Here is a 24,113-nt window from a genome sequence, read left to right as displayed (position 1 = left end):
GTTAAAGTGTTTATTGCACTGTAATTTTAAATTACAACAGCAGATTTATTTTGTAAGGCACTTGGTTCATCTGACACAAAATGCCATCACTAGCCAGCTCTAACTCTATAACGGCAGAACCGCATCTTACTTGAGCTGTCGAGGTTCGCAGTCCAACCCAGGAAGAAGCAGCCGGGCAGTCTGTCTGACATCATCACTGTCCACTAGTAGGCTCCGCCGATGCTCAGCATGAACCATAGCGACCCGCATCCACTCCATCAGAGGAGGAAGAAGAGGAAACGGCCTGAGAAAGAGAAACACACAGCATTGCTCAGCTATTCACAACCCCCTTTCACTGCACTCTGTATTTCTCCCTGCCAAGAAATGCACAAACATAACCCAAGTAAAGTTCATGTGAGATTCACAGTGGCACAAAACTGGATCAGAGAGATGTAAGGACAGTGTAATTAGAAAGGCTGCTGAGTTTGGCTCGCCGCAGCCTCTTTCAATCCTGCCGTTCATTACCACAAACAAGCCTGCCACTTCACTCTTAATCACAATTTGTCTACCAGCATCTGCCGTCTTCAACAGACAAGAGTCTCGCTGGATTTCAAATCAGCGTGATATTACAGAACGAATCCTCTATGGTTTTTCTTCTTCTCCACTGTCTGTGCCAGTGATTGTGAAGCATAACTGTCCACCTGCTGAACACATTAGTATTCATTATTTGACTTGAATGCAGAGCAAGTTTCCAGACAAACCTTCTCTGCTTACTAGAACAGACTTGAAGGTAAAATTCTAAGTATGCATATAATCTACAGAGAAAGAAAAATAAAGAAAATACCATAGAGGATGAAAGGATGCTCTCAAATGAATAACAGTCAGGAATGATTCATTTATTATGCTTGCACAGAAATTCAATGTGCACTACTATTTAAAGGTGCTGTATGTAAGTTTGTGACTCTTCTAAAGCATCAAAATACCATAATATGTTTGCAGATATTTGAGAAACAGGTTGAGTGAACATTCTTGTTTATCTAAAACAATGCTGAAGTCAGATATTCGGCTTTGAAAATGTGTTTTCCGTGCCGAAGCATCTGTCTTTACGTTATTTTAACCTGCACAATGCCAGGTTAACCAATTATATTTCAGCACTCTGGGTTGCCTTGGTGGAAAACCACCTATTTCATTCATTTATGAATGAATGAATGAATGAATGAATGAATGAATGAATGAATGAATGAATGAATGAATGAATGAATAAATAAATGAATGAATAAAAAAGGATAAGCAATAGCATTTTATATATGTGGATGTATAAATTGTGTCATAATCCAACTGCAATTGCCAATCCTACATTGCTCTTTGCATGTCTGCTGTCAGATTTCAAATGAAAAAGGTAAGTTCATTTGCAAATGCATTTTTTCATGTCTTGACAAAATAGCAATATTAATAGCGTCATTTTATTTTTCCTTTTTTTCCACATTGTGCTTGTAACTTGCCAAAACTCTAATGCAGGGGTCACCAATCCTGATCCTGGAGGGCCGGTGTCCATGCAGGGTTTAGCTCCAACTTGCCTCAACACACCTGCCTGGACGTTTCAAGTATACCCAGTAAGACCTTGATTAGCTTGTTCAGGTGTGTTTGATTAGGATTGGAGCTAAAATCTGCAGGACACCGGCCCTCCAGGAACAAGTTTGGTGACCACTGCTCTAATGGAATCCCAAATTCTTTTGCATTTGATTTTCCGATGTCTATGCTGAAACCTGCCAATCAAACAACAGTATTAACAGTATTGTACTGGGAAGTGACATCACCCACAGTCGACGTGTTTACAATTTTGAAAAATGGAGGTAATTAGTGAAATTGTGGAGCAAATTTTGACACTTGCGCAGCAGATTGATGACAGCTCATGTGATACAAATTTACTTTTATTTAGAAACTCTTATATTTTTGCACATGTAAAATGGGTTTGTGGCCTTATCGAACAGCACAATCAATGATTTGGTCTTCGCCAACCTAATTGAAGTTACCGGCAGGGTTTTTATGGGTTTTTAAGGATCAGGACGTCATTTAGTGGAAAAACCACTAGAAATGATCAAGTTCTACCCTCAAAAAATAATTTTTTGACATGTTCAAACTACTTAACTAAAATGAGCTCAAACAACACAATTCTTAAAATTTCATTGGAACAACTTTATTTTTAATGTTCAATCCATATAAATTTGTTAAGTTAGTGTTAAGTTAACTTAATCAAGTTGTGTTGGGACAACAAGAATGAAATGTGTGGAACCTTGCATTTTTTTTTTATACAGTGATATGTGACGTGTGGTTACTTGTGTGTCCAGCTTGCTCGGCTGCTTAGAGTATCTGAGCAAACCATTCAAAGAAAACAGAAAGCGGAAGCAGAAGCGGAAATGCAAATGTGGGATTTTCAATTGCATTTGAATTATGACAACATTTATGCGTCCACATATGGAAAATGCAATTGCATTTGAAAATTGTCCAGACTATACTTCCATAGAAATCAAAAGCTTCAAAGATGTAGTAAAGTGATGGCCCATCGTGAACAAATCTTGTTTTTTTTGTTTGTTGTTGTTTTTGTTTTTTTACCAGATCTAGAGGTTAAACCATTTAATCATTTGAGTTGCAAAATGCAATTGTATAAAACTTTTCAAATCATGGTGATGTTTTAACTGACTCTAATTATGATTGCTGGCTATATATTTTTGATTCATTGTGTCCTAACATGGGAGAATTGTCGTTAAGTCATTGTGGATGATATCATAACGTTGTAGCATAAAAGAATCCATTTTTCAACCACTTCATTGAAACAACCAGTTCGAAAGGTCTGGTTTGTTGAAAATGATCCAAGCCCACCACTAGTAGTAAGATATAAAAAATGAAGCAGCAAAAAGAGAGGGAACAAAAGGGGTTTAAAAAACAAACTAATCACAACTAAACATGTGAAGCAAATTATTTGAAAATTGCAAAACAAGAGGGGCATGGATAACAGAAGAGCATGTGGCAGCAAACAGTAACACAGGTCATGTGCTCACAAAACAATACAGGACTGGAGCAGTGTCACAGCTCTGTCACAAACACAGAAAAAGCACAACTGAACTGGCAGAACCCTGGCCTGCTGGTCTCACCTCTCTTTATTGAGTGCTATCCTCTGTGGCTCAAGGTTGGGGTTCTCCAGAGACTCCATCTGTGGACTGCGCAGGTAGTAATAGAGAGTGTGAAGGGCATCTGGAGACCAGGAGATGGGCTGCAGGCAGAAAGGACGTCCAGGACTGAGACCGGGACTTGTTGAAACCAAACGCTGCATATGGTGCATTGCACGGGAAACCAAGTCACCTGTAGAACACACATTTACGCAAAGTTTTGAACTTAAAGCACAAATTCTGTATATATCTTGCTGTCTAACAGACATATAGTGCCATGCAGAGTGTAATATAGCTGTTCTTCGATGTACTGTAAATAAAGACTAATTTCTGAACTGGCTAAACCAAAGCTGTCAGTTGTGTGAGTCTGTTATGATCGCCAGTAATCTAGCAACTGCAGATCACTGGTAAACACACAGTTCACTAAAGAACTACAAATTCGCCAGTATGAGGACTGCAAGTTCCAGTCATGCACCGCTCAGACGCACCTGATTTCACACACTCACGGCTGGGGGCTGCCAATGAACTGATTAATTGGATTATATACACAGCACACACGCACACCTCTTTACTGAGTCTTGTTTATCTGTCTTTGTGAACACTATGATGCGTTTTCCTGGTCTTGTCCTTCCTTGTTTGACCTCTGCTTGAATGAATGACCACAACTTTGGATTTCCCTGCATACATCTGACTGTGACCGCTGCTTGCCCGACTTTTCTAATAAACCTGCATTTGGATCTGCACCTCTGTTGTCATGTTGTCAGCGTCCCATTTCACATTCTTACTTCCTGTACAAATTTACTCAAGTTTAAAACCAATATGGAAAATGCCGACAAACAATGGCTACTTTGACCCTCCAACACTAAAGTCTGAAAGTCTTGGTTAATTTTGTTGATGTTAAGAAAACAATGTGTTTGTGTGTATGGTTTGGTTTCTGATTGTTTACTGTAAACTTTATTGTCCCCTTTTGGTGCAATTATTTGTGCAGTGCAAAACATATATACCATTCCCAACACAAATACATCACACAACTCAAAACCGCAGGTACGTGTTCGCATTAAAATTCAGCAAATCAATCAAGCACTGGAATGTGATCTTGGATACAAATAAATATATTTAAAAACCGATTGTAGACCTCTAAAACTAAACCAAGCACCTTTATAATAATATAATGGAGTCAACTGAACTTACCAGTGGCTTTGAAATGCCATAAACGCCTTCAGTTTTAAAAGCAGACAAACATCACATTCTTCACTTATATCTCTGAGAACAATTCTTCACTTATATCTCTGAGAACAATTCTTCACTTATATCAAAAAGCCATCTGTATTCAACCCCATAAACTAGAGACAGTAGCCAAATGCGATTGTGTCATCTTTTTAAAGCGCTGACAACACAAAATACAAATCATATTTCAATAAAGCAGAATATATCTTCAGACCCATCTGTTTTACATCCAAATGTGGAATTGGAAGAGGACTCGAATAAACTCAAACGTCTAGGAGCTTTATTCTAAGTACCTCAGAGGGGCATTAAATCTGCTGGTTTTGCTTCTCAATGCACAAACCCAGACTCAAGCTGTTCCCCACAGGAGGAGAAGATACAGTGAGAACAAGGCAAAGAAACACTCTTTAAAGTCTGTGTTGACCATTAGAAAGAAAAGCCTACATTAAATACAGTGGACAACCACTTTTCATATGCAGAAAGCATCATAGAGGAAAGAGATGAGACTGAGAAAACACAATGACAGCGCGATACATCATTTCGCATTAGCTAATCCTAAAATAAATGCGAATTTGTGACCCTGGGCCACAAAACCAGCTTTTAATATGCATGGGTATATTTTTGCCATTTGATATGCAGTGAAATGCTTATGCAACCTCTCATGACCTTAAAATAATAACGACAATAACAACAATCCAAATTCTGGAGAAATAGAAGCTATGTAATAGAAAATAAGAGCAAATATAAAATATTTAAAGACTAGATATAGAGTGTGTGGCTGCAGAAAGAAAAGTACAAAATAAGAGAGAATGGTGGTTTATCAAGCCCACTCACTTGTATGGAGTGCACTGGATCTACACAATACTCAATCTAATAGAGCACCTTTGGTATGTGGTGGAACGGGAGATTCACATCACGGATGTGCAGCCAACAAACCTGTTGCAACTGCGTAATGCTATCATGTCAATATGGACCAAAATCTCTGAGGAATATTTGCACTACCTTGTTGAATCTATGCCATAAAGGATTAGGTCAGTTCTGAAGTCAAAAAAGGGTCCAACCTGGTACAAGTAAGGTGTACCTAATAAAGTGGCCAGTGAGTGTATGCCCAGGGTGTGTGCAAATGTGCATAACTGTCCAAGAGTGTACAGTGGGTGTGCAAAGTGCATGAATGTACAGATGTGCAGGTGTTTGTAAAATGTGCAATGAGCAAAAAAGTATTTCAGTCCTGTGGGTTGCACTGATTGAGAGACCGTATCGTATTATATTTTCTGCTGTCAATTTATCAAAACTACATTTGTGAGTATAACATTTTTAAAAACTTAATTTAGATGATGAACTTGATTAAAGATAATTTTCTCAGTTTTCTGATATGTTTGAGGCCTCAGATTCCAGATATTCAAGCAGTAACATAGTTGTAGATAGTTAATATTAATATTTAAATAATGTCATATCATTAAAAAGTATAAAGCTTTCTATTAAGCTCTTAGCTTATGAGTAAATCTCGATTTTAACAAAAGCACACCTATGACTTATGTTTTGTGGTCATATGGATAAGAAATAGGCATAATAATCAAGAGGAGTGTGAGAAACCATCTAAGCCATCAATCACATATGGTCTGCATTGACCTTAATGAACACTTGTGCAAATTAGTTGTTTAACAAAGCGCTGCTTTACGGCTGCTGAGTATCTGCAACCATAAAGCATAAAGAAGGTGCTTTTTACTCCCTTGACCCAAACAGAAGGTGCTCTTGTACCAGCAAAACAACTGCATGAGTGTTGCTGACGCCCTCAGGGAGAGCGTGTTTCCCTCTCTGGTGAATGTGAGTTTTGCTCCCTCCCTCATCCTGAACTGTGGTCTGCTGCGTAAACAAACTGTTCACAGTTCAGCTGCTCACACACTCCACGACAGGCCTGCAATGTGGAGTAGTTTGAAGGAAAGCACTTGAAATTGTACAGAAATCTCTCTCTGTCTTCCAGACATGTAAAAACAATCGTGCAAAAGCAGCATGGTCAATGGTCAGTAGGAGGTGGAGATGAAAAATGGACAGTGGCAGTGTTTCTACATTAAAGTTTTAACCGCGAGGAGAGAAAAGCCATTTCATCTGACAGAAATCTTACATAAAACTGCTGCTTTATTAAGCTGGGAAAAAGATATTTCTTCTTGGTTAAGCAACATGAAATTAAAAGTATTTTTATTTCAACAAATTACAATATTTTTTATTTCACATTTTGTTGTCCATCTGCTAAATGTCCACAATTACAGATTTAGTACTTGTAATAATAACTGCACCAAAAGATATTGTAAAAGTAACGAATATGAATAAAGCAATTTATAAAAGTGCAAATTACAGGGGGAGTTGGAAGGCTCTGACCCCCCTAATTAATGCTTGATCTCCCCTGAAGAATATCACAACAAGATGTATGGGGGTCTGCTCTTTAACAGTTAAGAAATTGTTTGCTCTGATCTGTATCATAAATAATGTAACTGCATTACCGTTCAAATATTTGGGGGTCAGTAGGATTTTTAAATGTTTTCAAATAAGCTTATCCTGCTCAATAAGGCTGCATTTATTTAAGCAACAATAAATTGTGAAATGTTATTGCACTATAAAATAACTGTTCAAAATAAGTTTATCATTTAATTTAATTATTTATTCTAGTGATTTCAAAGATGAATTTTCAGCTTCATTGCTCCAGTCTTCAAAGTCACATGATCCATCAGAAATCAATCTAATATTAATTAATATTGTTGTTATTATTATTATTATTATTATTTATTATTATTATTATTATTATTATTATTATTGTTGTAATAGTAATAAAAGCAATAATGACTGGAGTAATTACTTCTTTTGAAACTACATACAATAAGAAAGCAGTTGTTTAAACGTTTAACAAATATTCAACTTTTTTTTTTTACATTAATAAATGTTGCCCTGATGAACAATAATTTTCTTAAAAAAAAAAAACATGGAAAAAAACTGACCCTAAGCTTTTGACCGGTAGTGTAATTAAAATAAGAGACAAACATAAATACACATTTGACCACCCCTGTAATGGTTTATACCATTGCGCATGTTTGCACCAAAAGTATTAAAGCAGACAGAGTAAATTTTCACAAAACATGTTTCTTGTAAAATAAGGGTCTGTAGGTGTCTGTAAAAGTAGATGCATAGTTTGTATTATATTACACTCGCACATGGAAGTTAAACAGTAAAATATGTGCAGTCTTTCATGGTCATTCATTTATTGGTGCAGGAATGCAAATCTGTCATAATTTATTTAAGATCCCAAATGTCATTGAGAACCACTTATATCCCTCAAAACACAGAAAACAAAAGTTTGATTAATAAAATACATGCAACTGAATTAAATATATAACTTTGGTTAACTGAGGCATATTACTGAACATAACCCAAAAACTTGACCCGCCCAGATGTATAAAGTAAGTATTCTATACTTATATTGCTATATTCTAATTGTATCTTACTTTGCTTGTTGTTGAGTTTATATTTTTGATTCATCATTAAAAACATCTTTCAGTTTCTCAAGTCAGTTTGTTTTTAGTGGAACAACTTAAATAAACTGTAAATGACTTTTACTTACGCATGCTATATATTTAGTGAATTAAAAACGATGTATTATTTGTATAGTAAAACAACCTGTTGAGAGACATAAACAAGAACCTTGTTAAATGGACTTGTTAAATGGTTTTCTCGTGGTTTTGTTCTCTAGTCACACAACTAACTAGCATTTGTGTATTCTTTTTAAACTCATAATGCATGCTAACACATGTTATATTGGAGATAAACTTGAATCAAGTGGTTGTAACTCACTGAGTTCTGACAGACTGCCCACACAGGTGGCCAGCAGGGCCTGCTCCAGCGTCCGCAGCTCCAGCTGAGCATATGCAGTTTCTCTGCTCTCCACCGCTGCATCTGGACCCTCAGCATACAGGCTGAAATGGGCAGGCAGAGACAGCTCTCCTACACACAAACACAGTTTAGTGAGATAACATCATCGGGACTCAGAACAGCAGTTGCACGTTTATTAGGATTTCAGCCATTAATCAAATGTGTCTCTAAATGTGAACTCTGTGGTAGGGGTCTGACAATTATGAGGGGGAAGGGGAAGAGAGATTGCTCATGGAAAGCCAATCGTTCCCGTATACAGAATGTGATTCAGACAGAGATAAGAAGAGGAAGTGTGGGAAGTCATCATTTCCTCTTCTCAGAATGTAACTCTTTCTTCTATCTTTAGTCCTTTCGTTCTTGTACAATTGAATTAATGTTGCATCTTATTGGTGCGTGAATTTTGTCTGATTAATTATCAATAACAAGGTATGAAAGCCACCAGTGGTGTAAAGTAACAAATTGCAAATTTGTCAAACATCCAATCTAAAATCCACCAAATATCAACATCTAATGATGTTACAGCTTGACGTTGTATGGACGTTACCATTATGACGTCTTTCAGATGTTGGATTTTGGTTGCCACCTGACAAATAAATGTCAGTATTTGACGTCAATATGATGTTGGATTAAGATGTTGGCTCAATGTTGGATTTTGTTCACTTTCTAACACAAACTAAAATTAACCAAATATCAACGTCATTGGATGTCATTATTGGACATTAAAACAATGTTGTCCTTAGATGCTGGCTAGACATTGAATTTTGATCACCTGACATCACAACCTAAATCTAACCTAATATTAACATCTTATGACGTTCTTTTATTTGGAAAAACAAATCCCAAAGTATAAAAAAGAGTTCTCACCAATAAGAAAGCTGAAAGAGGTCTAAAGCTTTATTTAGAGGATATCATTAAGACATTTATGGTCAATTGGATTAAGAGATGCCTATCCACCAACATTTCCTTTTGGATATTCTTCATAATCTTTTTACCCATACAAGTTGCTTATTTTTTCCATCAACAAGCTGTTCTTGCTTGGAAAATCTGTTACTGTTACGATTTTCTCCTCACACCTCCTTGTTTGGAATAATGGTAATATAACATCTTCAAAGAAATCTTTATTCTTAGTAAATTGGTTTAATAGAGACATTAATCATATTTTAAAGCTTACAGTTCCAGGAATATTCCATCATATAAACAATTCATGTCTACTCACAATTTCCCAGCATTGTTTAGAGAATTTATTTTAGTTATTAAATCTATCCCTGTAAAAATTATTTAACTTGTTAAAAATCATAATTGCTATAATTTTCTATCTGTTGTAAACCCAAAACTACATTTAGAAGGTGTTGAGTTGACTGATAAAAAAATGTACAAACAAACATATTCGCAATATTTTTCAGAAACAAAACAAAATTACTCCTAGAGGCAAATTTTTCTGGAACTCTATTATAGTTTATATTAATTGGAAAAGAGCCTGGTTAACTCTCTTCAAATACACTATTAATAATAAAATTAAGGAATTACATTTTAAAATATTACATAGAATCTACCCAGTAAAATTGTTTTTATCAAAGTACATTGAAATGGAGCATATCTGTGGTTTCTGCAATGTGGACAAAGAGAGCCTTTGTCATTTGTTTTTTTGAATGCAACATAGTAAAGAATTTCTGGAAGAATCTAGCCAAATATATTTTTGAATTTTATTATTTTACATTAAAATATATTATTTTTTATTATGAAAACAAACCGACAAATGTCTTGAATATATTGGTAATCTCTTTATTTTATCGGCAAAGTTTTACATACACAAACAGAAATTTGCTAAATCATCTCCCACTTTAACAGCTTTTTTTAATTATTTCAAGTTTGACTTTTTTATTTCTACAGTGAAATTGTTGAAAAGAAAAACATCTGAGATATGCATAATTTTTTTTTTGATTCCCCTGTCAATTCTTAAAATCATTGGATGTAGAAATGCTGTACACTATACTTTGTGTAATTAAATTAATTTATTTGTATTTATTTATCTTTTTTTTTTTTTTGGCTCTTTAAAAATTTTATTTTAGCTTTTTTTGTGTTGAATAATTTGTATTGTGTTGTAAGTTTGTTCCTGAAGGTTATGCAATAAACAATAAAAAATAAATAAATAAAACTTATGACATTGTGCCTGCTGGGTAATAACTAAATTGCACTGCAGAATTTTACGTTTACACACATTGAATTGCAAATTTGCTTCTCAGAATTGTAAGGCTTTTTCACAATTCTGAGGTTGAAGTATTTCAGATGTATTCTGAAAAGTCTGAATTGTAAAATGTAAAATAGTAAAAATAGTAAATGTAAAAAAGTAAAATAGTAAGTAAGAATAGAAAAATAGAAGAATATTAAATATTAATTAAAAAAGAGTAAAAGTCAAGAGAAGCAGAAAAAAATTAAACTTTTTGTTGAGATTTTGTAGGTTGTGGTATTGTTTTGCAAATTTTGCTTGAATTTAATTGTCTAAATATGTTTGGTGACTAAAATAATTTTTTTTATAAATATATCTGTTTTTTATGCACCTGGAAACACTTTACAATAAGGTTCATTAGTTAATGCATTTACTAACATGAACTAATCATGAACAACACTTGCACAGAATTCATTATTCATAATTGAACATTTCCTAATGCATTATTAACATCCAAGTCCATGCTTGTTAACATTAGTTAATGCACCATGAGTTAACATAAACTAACAATGAACAACTGTATTTTTATTAACTAACGTTAACTAACATGAACAAATACAGTAGTAGTAGTTCATTGTTTGTTCATGTTAGTAAATGCATTAATTAACATTAACTAATGAACCTTATTGTAAAGTGTTACCATGCACCTTATATATTACCCATATTCACTGAGAAATGGAGAAAAATATTAATTTTCAAAATGGGGTGTGCTTAATTATGCCAAGCACTGTACATGTTTGGAACTAAGGGGTCTACAGTGGTACATTAAATGTACAATTTTTTTTACCATTAAAAGGAAAACGTGGACCTGTCAGGTACAAGCATAAATTCTCTTTCAAGTATTCCAGCTTGGTTAAAAATCACTTGCAAATGTTCAGATGATGCAGAAGATGGTTAAACTTTGCAATTAATCCATTGGGTGTTGTCTTCATATGGATCAAATATTTAAAGTAGCTGTGATTGACTATGTACTGAATGCATGAAATCTCAACTGCATTCCTTTGATTAACTGGTGTTAATATCTAACCATGATACTGTATAAAGATTTCTATTTCTCTTCACCACAGCTTAAGTATTACTTAAGGAATACACCAGTCTTCAGAGATTTATGAAAAATTATCTGTGTTTTCTTGGATAAAAAAATGTATGCTTTGCCAGGCTCTCAGAAACAGAGTGAAAGTGGATTGCCAACATGAATCATGAGCAGATCACATGTTTGGAATATCAATCTAAAAATGCAGAGTGTGTTTTTTTTTATTCTTTTTTATTTGATTTGAAAGCCATACCTTTCTCTTGGATTTCTCTTTCACAGGGTATCATAAAGGGATCAAATGAGGGATTTGTTTTCATCATCAAGCTAAACGATAAACCATTCTTGAGATACACCGACTGTACACATTAATCTGTGCTCCGGTGACTCAAAATATCTCTCCAGATGTTGACCAGCTGATCTATTTGGCTCATTTTATATCATTGCTAATGAACTGCATTTCTCGAAGAGTAACTGGGGTGAGCAAACTCATTGTTTCATCACTTTTTGCAGTTGTAAACTATAGTCTCGCTCTACCACAGCCAATGTTTTGCTTTTGCTACAGCAGCAGATTCTCAGCTTAGTGTGCAACGACTGCCTACTCAACACAAAAGAATGACCTTCAGAGCAGAGGGTAGCAGTTTTTTGTCTGACCGATATTCTGAGATAAACCGTAGCTGTCATGAAGGGACTCTGAATTTGCAGCCATTCACTTTCCATTTAAAAAAATAAAATAAATTATTAAAATAAATTAAAATTTAAATGTAATTAAACTATCATGAGTAAAATTGAAAAAAAAAATCACAATTTGAATGGTTGATTACATTATTGCCATTATGTCATTATGGTATGTAATTATACATGTGCAAGGCAATGAAATGCAGTTTAGACCTAACCAGGAGTGCAATAGAAGGTACATTATATAGGTATAAGTGCAATTACAGAAAGACTATGGTAATATTTATAGACGGATGAACTATGAACATTAAATACAGGTTGTATTAACTATGAACAGAGATTTACAATAGATGAATATACAGTTGAATTGAGAATTATTAGCCCCCCTGTTTATTTTTTCCCCATTTTCTAAACATTTCTAAACATAATAGTTTTAATAACTCATTTCTAATAACTGATTTATTTTATCTTTGCCATGATGACAGTAAATAATATTTGATATTTCAAGACACTTCTATACAGCTTAAAGTGACATTTAAGGCTTAACTAGGTTAATTAGGTTAACTAGACAGGTTAGGCAAGTTATTGTATAATAAAAAAAAGCTTAAAAGAGCTAAAAAATTTAACAATTTAAAATTATTTAATAGTATTAAAAATTAAAAACTGCTTTTATTCTAGCCGAAATAAAGCAAATAAGACTTTCTCCAGGTGAAAAAAATATTTTTAGACATACTGTGAAAATTGACTTGCTCTGCTAAACATCAATTGGGAAATATTTAAAAAAGAAAAAATTCAAAAGGGTAGGCTAATAATTCTGACTTCAACTGTATGTGCAGGTTGCTATTAATAATCAGAGGTATGCAGATAGATATAAACATAATAACAAATATATTTGTACAGAGGGTTTGTACAATTGAAGATGAATTAGTGCAGCATAGTGCGATAAATATATGCAATTTTAATTGTGCAAATATTAAATAATAAATAATGCAGTGTTGAGTGTAAATCAATATGTATAATTATATTAGATTGTTTGTATAATTATATTAGAATCTTTCAAATGTTTATAGTTTATATATATTTTTTTAATAAAAATTTGATTTTTGGTTGATTACATTGACTAAAAGTGACAGTGAAGAATTCCAATGAATCCACAAATTGGAGTAAAAAGTTTTAGGATTCATCTATTGACTACATTTTAACAGTGCATTTGTCAACCAATTAATGGAGAAAAATATTTGCTGACAATCTTTTTACTTCATTTGATACTAAAAGTGATTATTGTATGATTTAATATTATTGAAAAAGTTTAATTTAAAATGTTCAATAATAAATAAAGGTTGCGCTGATCATTCATGTGATGATTGGATCAGAGCACAAACGTTCATAGATTTTAGTCACATCACTGGCACAGCTCACACTAAAAAATGATGGGTTCTACGCAATTCCAACATGTTTTCCCAACACAAATCTATTAAGTTAGCATAATTGTTTTCCACAAATTGAAGTGGAATGAACATAAAAAGTTGGGATTGTGTTGTTTCAACTCATTTTAAATAAGTAGTTTGAACAAGTAGCATTTTTTAATGCACAAGTCAAGTTTGTCTTTGTTTAAAGCCATAGGCAACAAACATTTTTCATCCTTATTCTTATTGATTAAAATAACATTAACAAGCAAACAAATGCAAACAAGCAGAGCTGAAGATGAAGGTGTGTATATCATCACTAAGAACTATAACAACACAGGCACAAAATGGTTAAGTACATGCTTGTTTGTGGGTTAAATACATAGGTAGTAAAGTTTAGACTACACTCTCGCAGTTTTTTTACTTTTTCGGTGCGTTAACCTTGTCAATAATAATATTCATTCTTCAATTCAATTCAATTCATTCATTAGCATAACTTCGGAAGTAGCAAGACATTTTATAGATTTGGTACATGATGTTAAACAACAAGAATGTATAGGAGTTCAAGAAGTATTTGAGTAACATAGAAAAGGTAAACTGATTAAAAGATTATTTATCATAGCTTTCTGGATTCACAAATTAAAATAACTTACACTAAGAGGAATAAGTGAGGAATTGGACCTTTCTGTGTTTCTTTGATGGTTTGTTGTTTAGCTATAATATTGTGCATCATAGATTTTGAGTATGTAATGATACAAATAATAAGATGAAAATGTATTTTTTATGTTTTGGACTGTCAGAGTTTCACTGCATTGATGGAGACATGAATAAGTGAATGATGATAATTGATCTGATTTTATCCTGTGCAGTAGAGATAATGTTTTTAAAAGTGAGGGTAAATATTCTTGTGTGGTTAAGTATGGTATATTGAAATAAAAATGTGATTGTTTTACTATTGAGTGGCCGTCTAACCAATGACGTAATGTGATTGACTGTAGGATAAAAGGGTGAAGTGAGAGGATTGTGACACTGTGCCGAAACGTCTATGTTTTGTATCACCTGATAATGTCAAATAAAAGCTACACAAAGTAATTATTTAATGAGTGTGAATCATAACCTTTTAAATACTTAGGGAAGCACAGAATTATCAGCTGCCAAAAATTATTAATTTAATAACATTCATGATGTGAGCAAAAAAAAAAAGATTATGCTGAAAAAAAGGTTATGCGACTCAGCACTGCTCAGCAATCAAAAAAATCTTCTTTTTTCTATTGTTTAATGTCTTCATTATATCCTTAGAGTTGGTTTTAACACCAAAATAAGGATTGTGCTATCTCTTAGGACTTGTTGTTTGTGCTATCTCTTTGGCGTTGCACGTAAGCTCTGTTCTTTTGCTTAAATATATTGTTTTAACTTTAAATTCAACAATGATTAGTACATCATGAAACACACTGCTAGCAGAGGTTAAAATGTGTATAGAAAGATAATTTGCACAAATGTACTGACTACAGATATGCCCTAAACTGAGGCAATCTGGTCTGCTTGAGGTAATTTCACATGAGCTGCTATCATAGTTATTAACTAATACAGTACAGCTGAAAATACAGAAATATAACGTCTTTATAAAGAGCCCAAATGCAAAGTAGGATGGCATGTGGAGCTGTTTGGGTTTGTGTATGGGTCCGGGTGAGCCGCAGGGTGTGTGATGCAGCTGGACAGGCTGTGGACCCACAGACCCAAACCCCTCCATCCAGGACACACCCGTTCCCTTTCCCACAGCCTGGTCTGTCTATACTGGCAGCCATAAGGCTATAACATGCGTCATAAGCAGCCGCACGATCCCACAGACACACACACACTCACTCATCTGCTACCATCATTGTGGACTGAGGACGAGGGGAGTGTGTGTGCACTGCTATTATGTGGAGAGAAATGGAGCTCACACACACCACTGATGGGAGACTGGGAAATCCATACCAGTGTCATGGGTCTGACCAGAACTTGTGTTGCCAATGAAAGAGAGTCTTTAGGGACAAAAGTGAAGGTTGGATCAAGTATTGTGGTAGAAAATACTCTTGAAATGAGATGAGCAGCAGCATTTACAGTAGGCCTACTGAAGGTAATCAAATTATATATATATATATATATATATATATATATATATATATATATATATATATATATAGTTGAAGTCAGTATTATGACTTCTTATGACTGATTTATTTTATCTTTGTTATGATTGCAGTAAAGTGATATTTAAAGGCTTAACTAGGTTAATTAGGTTTACTAGGCAGGTTAGGGTAATTAGTGGGGCCCGACTGAATCTGCGGACGTTTTTTTGCTATTTCTGCAGAGAATTTTGGTAAAAATCTGCGGATTTCTGCTGAATTATTTTGGGAGTATCCAGCGGAGTATCATAACTTACACTTTAATATATTAAATAAAAAGTAATAAATTACTGAATAAAAACTGAATAAATTCCGATTTACACATTTACTCAAGTAAATAAACAGCATTTATAATGGGCTTAAAAACTGCAGAAATCTGCGGAATTCTGCGGAAAATCTGCGGATAATCTGCGGAATTCTGCGCGCGCAGATTTCGTGTGGGCCTAGTAATTAGGCAAGTTATTGTATAATGATGGCTTGTTAGACGATCGAAAAAATAGCTTAAAGGGGCTAATAATTTTGACCTTAAAATGTTAAAACTACTTTTATTCTAGCTGAAATAAAACAAATAAGACTTTCTCCTAAAGAAAATATATTATCAGACAGACTGTAAAAACTTCCTTGCTCAGTTAAACATTATTTGGGAAATTTTTAAAAAGAAATTCAAAGGGGGGCTTATAATTCTTATTATAAAATATATATATATATATATATATATATATATATATATATTAGACCTTCACTGATGTGTTCATGTTGGCAACCATTATAAAAACAGAAATACATCTGCCTAATGATATATATGAGAGCTTTACTAATGTGTTCATGTATATACTGTTGGAAACCATCATAAAAACAGAAAGACTTTGGTCAACGGCTGGTCAGGGTAGGTTTTGCAGTGTTTTTTCACATGTTGGCTTTAGTCACGCTCATGTTGGTGGCAGTCTATCAGGTTCAGCATGTTAAATCTGGCCATAATTGCGAAAGATTGAGACAGTTTAGCAAATATGTCAAACAATAAAATTATTAGTGATGCAAGTGAACAAGGACGTCAAGACTGCACAGACTAAAGGCTGTTCTTCTGAGAACATTTCAATATGCAAACATTCTCAAATCAGTTTAAGCCATCTGTGATGATAGAAAGTGATCAAAATAATTTATTATTTAAGACAAAATTATTAGCCTTCCTGTGAAATTTGTATAGCATTCAAGTGTGTTCTAAAGAATTTTTTTTTTATTATTTGTAGACTTTTTAAACACATTTTAAGCGAGCATTTTTTGTTTTTCCATCATACTGGTATATAATATTTTATTAGTAGTATTCAGCTAGACAGACAGACAGACAGACAGACAGACAGACAGACAGACCAATCAATTAAAGCATCAAATAACAGCCAAAGCTACTTTAAATTTGCTTCACTCAGTTGTCCCACAGTGTGTTAATACCACAGTAAACCTGACTTTGACTTTGATAACATTCACCTTGTTCTACATTAAGAACTTAATATCTATTTGTGTGTATAAGTACTGGCTAGTTCTTAACTTTATGCAAGAACAAATCCTTCAATAAACTGCTGAAAGAAACCTTTCAAACTCCAACCCAAATAAAACCACCCTAATTTGCTTAAACGCGAGTGATCAACCTATTTTGCTTGCCTGATTTGGCTCAGGTAATACGGTGTGAACACAGTAGTCCAGTCACCCAGTCACACGCTCCCACAACACCGCCATTCTCCATGGGGCACAATGGCACAAGTGTGTGAAGAGTGCCAGTCAATCGGCCCTTGTGCTGCTGTGCTGGAAGTGCTTGTTGACCGAGGACACGGAGCACTGACTGCTATCTCCAAGCCAGAGAAGGGGAGTTGACCTCTTAGCTGTGTGTGACTGAGCACGCGGACCATTTCAGCCAAGATTTCCTCTCTCCAGAGGGCAAACCACAGAGCGATGATGATAATAACAACTTCCTGCATGCCGTTCAGACGCAGCCCCCGTTTAGTGGAACAGCTTTGGCTTCACAAATCCAGTCAGCAGAGAAATACTGCACAAGGTCAAAAGATTTACTTCTTAAGAAACTTGACCTACTTTCTTTTATTTATTGCTTTACTATTATAATATTGGCTAATAAAAGAGTTAGAAAACAACAGATCGATATATTTCCAGCAGCTTTTATTGTAACATTTCATTGAACTTTTAAGATTTCCAGTAAAAAGTGAGTGAATTTAACAATACAATTGAAACTGTGGGCAGCTCATAAAGCAGATGATTCTCCTTCTAGAATGGTTTGAATGAGAATCTCCTGGTGTTTAACTGCCTACATAATGATAAAGTTAAACATCATTCAGATCTTGGCATTTTGCCGCCATTCCAGGTGTTCACATACTTAAAAGGGAAGAGCAGTGTCTAAATAGCATACACTATTATTGTCAAAACATGACTTATTCAATCAGTTTGGAAGAATATAAGAGTGATTTTACATGTTAGAGGCATTTCAAACTATTTAAAAGGGTCAACCAGAAGGTGTTGTGTAGAGTTAATTAATTCATTCATTCATTTTATTTTCGGTTAAGTCTTTTTATTAATCAGGGGTCGCCACAGAATGAGCTGCCAACTTATCCAGCATATGTTTTAAGCAGCGGATGTTATTCCAGCCGCAACTCAACACTGGGAAACACCCATATACTCTTGCATTCACAAGCATACACAATTGCCAATTTAGCTTATCCAATTCAACTACAGCATGCCTTTGGACTGTGGGGGAAACCAGAGCACCCGAACTCCACACAGAAATGCCAACTGACCCAGCCTGGGCTCAAACCAGCGACCTTCTTGCTGTGAGGCGATTATGCTACCCACTACGCCACTGTGATGCCATAGAGTTAACTATAACACAAATTATATATAAATTTGAATAATTTAAACAACAATTTTGTTATATATTTTGTTATATTTTGGTTTTTATAAATAAACAATGAACTGATAACAATTGTAAAGTAGACATTCATTCATTCATTCATTCATTTTCTTGTTGTTTTCTTTATTAATCCGGGGTCGCCACAGCGGAATGAACCACCAACTTATCCAGCAAGTTTTTACGCAACGGATGCCCTTCCAGCTGCAACCCATCTCTGGGAAACATCCACACACACATTAACACACACACTCATACACTACGGACAATTTAGCCTACCCAATTCACCTGTACTGTATGTCTTTGGACTGTGGGGGAAACCGGAGGAAACCCACGCGAACGCAGGGAGAACATGCAAACTCCACACAGAAACTCCAACTGAGCTGAGGTTCGAACCAGCAACCCAGCGACCTTCTTGCTGTGAGGCGACAGCACTACCTACTGCACCACTGCCTCGCCTAAAGTAGACATTTCTATACATTTTTATACAAATTGTATTAAAAATTAATACAATAGTATTAAGTCAAGTTATAAAGACTGGTTGAGTGGCAAGCCCATGATGATGGAATGTAACTAACTTTGAAGTACTGTAAATTAAAGGAATGGATAGTTCACAAACAAAAGATTTTAATTTACTCTCAATTTAACCACCATTAAAGGCACAGTTCACCGAAAAATGAAAAAGACCTCACATTAAAGTGGTTCCAAACCTTATGAGTTTCCTTTTTCTGTTGAACACAAACAAATATATTTTGAAGAATGTTAAAAACCTGCAACTCTTGACTTCCATATTAACATCTTATGTGTTTAAGATGAAGGTAAAACAGGTATGTGACAAGTGAAGGCTGAATAAATGACAACAGAATATTTAGTTTTGGATGAACTATCCTTATAAAAGTGGTTTTAACCTAGCAGGCATGGGCCGTCAACCTGACGTCAGATTGATGTTGTACCCTAATGTCGTGGGCATGTGGCATTTTGTTGGGAAATGAAAATTAAGTTGACGTCAGAACCCAACGTCAAGCCGATGTCAATCTCCAACGTTCAACCTAAAATCAACCAAATAACAACGTCTAATAATGTTACAGCTTGATGTTGTGTGGACATTACCACTATGATGTCTATCAGGCGTTGAATTTGGGTTGCCATACCTGATAAATAAATGTCAGTCTTTGATGTTAATATGATGTTAGTTTAAGATCTTGGCTCAACGTTGGATTTTGGTCACTGTCCAACAAAACCTAAAATCAACCAAATATCAACGTCATTAACCAAATATGACGTCATTATTGGACATCAAAATAACGCTGACGCTGTAATAATAGACGCTGGCTAAACATTGAATTTTGGACTCCTGATGTCACAACCTAAATCTAACCTAATATTAACATCTTGGCCTCCTGGAAAACTATTATGAGTTTCTTTTTTCCTTCTCTTAAATCAAATATTTTGAAGAATATTATCAATGGTTATCATTCATTCATTCAAAACTTAGTCCCTTTATTAATCAGGGGTCGCCACAGTGAAATGAACCACTAACTTATCCAGCATATGTTTTACACAGCGGATCCCTTCCAGCCAAAGCACAGTAGTGGAAAACCCTTTGTGTTCAACAAAACAAAACAATTTAAACAGGTTTAAAAAAAAGTAGAGAAAACAATGACAACATTTTTATATAATTTGATGTTTTTTATGGGTAATCCCCCCCCTTTAAAAAAGCTATTTAGAGCTATAACAAAACTTATAATTAGCATTTTTGTCTTTAAAATAATCCCAGGGAAAAGAAAACAGTAACTGAAGTATCTCTCATATTTCAGGATGATGGACAGACAGGTCACTGATCACAACCTTTCAGTTTAGCCTTTTGACACCACTTGCCACCTCCAGCCATAAGTAAAACAGAGCAATGGCCTGCTCAGTTTCAGAGCGAGGGAACGCCTCCTTTAAGAGCTGCGATCTACAGCCAAAATAATTCACTCTGAAGCCTCATTCTTGAGAAAGATGGAAAAAGCAGAGCTCTAGTAACTCTGCGCTGTACAGGATCTCCATCTGCCCGCTTCTCTCACCCATAAACCCCCGAGCCAGTTTCCAGGAGGCAGTAATTTCAATCGCAAAGTATTTTTGTAGCAGTTTTTCACAACATGCCACGGCCATAGAGTGGATTTCCTGATCTGCGGGTTGAAGAGAGGACACAATCTCTTTCTGATGATAGCTTAATTACATACAGATATTCACCGGGCTTTCGCAGACTAACAGGGTTATCGCAGAGTATAGGATTTTAATGTCATTTAGCTTGTCAGCTTGCAAAATTAATCAAAGTTGGAGGGTTTGGTAAGTATGGGATATGCTGAGGAAAGACAGCATTACATCGTTAATCATTCTCCGCTAATCCATAAAACATGACTGGTGTCAAGACTCAAGGCAAACAGATCCTGCTAAATAAATCACTGTGTGTAATTGCTGTGATAACCCATGCTTGATTAAGTTGCACTGTGTGGTAAAGACACTGCATACATCACTCAAGGAACACAATGCGGATGCTTAATTATCCCCCATTAACCTTTTCAAATGACTTCTTAACAAGGTGTTGATTGCATCACATTTAACCCAGACCTAAGATCTTCAGCTAACTTCATTTTCAACCAAGCTAACAGAATATCCAGTGTTTGGATAATAACAAAGGCTGAGTTGACACCTTCTGCAACAGTTATGGGTGGAACAAAGAGGTGTAGAGCAACACAAGTCCCACTGTATTCTTCAAATGACTGATTAGCAGTGATTTTTATGGGCTGTCAGAAGCCATGTGGTGTTGCCGGCACATACTCATTTGTGCTTTAAGAAAAGCTCCAAGGTACATTCTTCTTGGAATATTGTAATGTGTGTAAAGATATTTGAATTGATGAGGTGCCGCAGGGAACAGTTTCTTTCAATTGCAAGCTCTTTATGAGAGTATATACGGTATGATTAGAAGCTTGTAATAACAAAACAGTGCAGCTTCCTCATAAAATGTTTTATGTTGTTTCATAAAATGCTTCGTTCCCAGATGCATTCAGCTTTTGTTTGATGTAAATCAAACCACAAATGTGTTCTTTCTCATTTCAAGTCAATATAAAAGTGCATTATGTGCATTCAATGAACATGCCGGCTAGTTTTAAACAGAATATTGTCAAATCTAAAGGGATATTTTTTTAAAAATTAACAATTACAGTCTTTAGACTGTATGACCTTGTTCTGTGGAACAATGTATTTTGAGCAACGTTTACACAACAATGATGTATTAAAATTGGAAAACTTTTTGCTTTGTATTTTTGAAAAGTTTGTCATACAGATGACAACATTATCAAAATGATTTGCAACAGATTGCAAAAACTAAAAATGCTGATACACATGCCACACCTGGGCTACTAGGTATGCTCCTGTAGCCCAGAGGTGTTGTTTTGGTCATCATGAACTTTTGGATAGCCTGATCATGTCATGTGACACTATTGTTTACACCAAGTAGTATTTTTGTAGTTTTTATGGTCATAAAACACCAACGTAGTGTAAAGTTTATAATTCTTTAACTACTGGTCACATTATAATCAGATGATCTCAGACCATGCACAAATTTATTGTACAATTGCATTGAAATTAGCCTTCAATTTAGCAAAATGTAAAAAAAGAAAGAAAGAAAGAAAGAAAGAAAGAAAGAAAGAAAGAAAGAAAGAAAGAAAGAAAGAAAGAAAGAAAAAAAAAGAAAGAAAGAAAGAAATTGCCCATTTGTGTTGAATTTACAAAAGAAAAACTCAATTGTGTATCCATGCAATTCAGGACAATGATCATCAAAATGTTGTGTTGCAAAGTTTGAAATTATAAAAGTAAAACTTGTTGGGAATTTCATAATAAATTAATAAAACTTTACATAAATCTGTCTAATGCAATTTAAATAATATTAAGTTTTCCTCACTTCCTGTACAGTTCAGTAAACGTTAAAATAATTTAAAGAACTGACAAAGTTAGTGACCCCTAAAAAAGCATATTTTACAACAACTTAAAGGTGCAGTGGGTGATTGTCTTCAGAAACAGTTTTGGTTTTGCTGGTTGAAAGTTTCTTCACATTCCAATAGTAATTATTAAAGTAAATTATCCAAATGTATTTATATGTATTTTTATATTCTGGGTCAGGCATAAAACTAAAAAATGTTCATCCGATTAAAATATTGGTGGGACGAAAATTCCCATAATTCTGATAAGTAGCCTAAACTGTCTGTCAACAAATGTAGATTTGTACATCTGCGCACCTCTGTTTATGCAGATTTGACATTTACACGTTCACGCATGCCACAGTCACGTGGATGTGAGAGAGAGGGTGACAGCAGTAAAAACAAACGCTAAATCAAAACTTATTAAAATCCTGAATTAATATTGCAGTTACTTTTGCATGCTGTAGGAAGGCTGAAGTATTTCTGTTAGACAGGTCATGTTACGTTTTTAAACTATTTTAGTCACGCAAAGCTGAAGTAGATTGTGTTGTTACGAATTGGTTATATGCACAGACGTGTTGTTCAGTCACTGAAATCTTCTGATGAAAGATTGATGTGACCATTTTCAGTTTTATAAGGTCCTTTTGCAGCATAATGTAGATTTTTATTTAGTTTAAAAATGTGATGCGGTGGCGCAGTAGGTAGTGCTGTTGCCTCACAGCAAGAAGATCGTTGGTTCGAGCCTCGGCTGGGTCAGTTGGCATTGCTGTGTGGAGTTTGCAGGTTCTCCCTGCGTTCACATGGGTTTCCTCCAGGTGCTCTGGTTTCCCCCACAGTCCAAAGACATGCAGTACATGTGAATTAGGTAAGCTAAATTGTCCGTAGTGTATGAGTGTGTATCACTGTGTATGGATGTTTCCCAGAGATGGGTTGCAGCTGGAAGGACATCCGCTGGGTAAAACATATGCTGGATAAGTTGTCGGTTCATTCTGCTGCGGTGACCCCAGAATAATAAAGGGACTAAGCCGAAAAGAAAATGAATGAATGAACAAAACATCAGTAAATAGCGCTATTCCTCCTAGCCTGCTTTACTGAGGTTTTATATTCATATTGGTTTATTTTGAACAATGACAGCCTGTGACGCGCTCCCCACTATGCTGCTCTGAATATTAGCTCTGAAACAGCATGTAAGTATGGCTTAGTAATAAGTTTAATTCCTGCACCCCCTGGCCAACCACTAAGCACACAGTAGTCACTTTAGGACAAAGCGCATAAGAGAGTGAGACCAGCGATTCTTGCATGTATGAAATATTGCACATTATGAAAAGTTTTGCTTGCTACATAACTGAAAACGTGCCAACTATATTACAGTTTTTCATTTAGAATTACAGTATTATAAATTACTATAAAGTTTTCTAACTGGCGAATGACATTATCTAGTGGGTT

At 34.9% G+C, this 24,113-nt stretch overlaps 1 protein-coding gene across 1 annotated transcript in view; it reads right to left on the bottom strand.

The window, feature by feature from the left end:
• abtb2a (ankyrin repeat and BTB (POZ) domain containing 2a) overlaps positions 1–24,113 on the bottom strand; it is a 48,355-nt gene that overhangs the window by 15,565 nt on the left and 8,677 nt on the right. Inside the window, exons 2-4 of the mRNA XM_682789.9 lie at positions 8,211–8,360; positions 3,132–3,339; positions 131–283 (exon numbers count right to left, since the gene is read on the bottom strand). Coding sequence (XP_687881.4) covers positions 131–283; positions 3,132–3,339; positions 8,211–8,360 — 511 coding nt within the window. The remainder of the gene's footprint in view (positions 1–130; positions 284–3,131; positions 3,340–8,210; positions 8,361–24,113) is intronic.

This window comes from Danio rerio, chromosome 7 (assembly GCF_049306965.1).
Source record: "Danio rerio strain Tuebingen ecotype United States chromosome 7, GRCz12tu, whole genome shotgun sequence".
NCBI lineage: Eukaryota > Metazoa > Chordata > Actinopteri > Cypriniformes > Danionidae > Danio > Danio rerio.
This window is presented reverse-complemented; position numbering and strand designations above follow the sequence as displayed.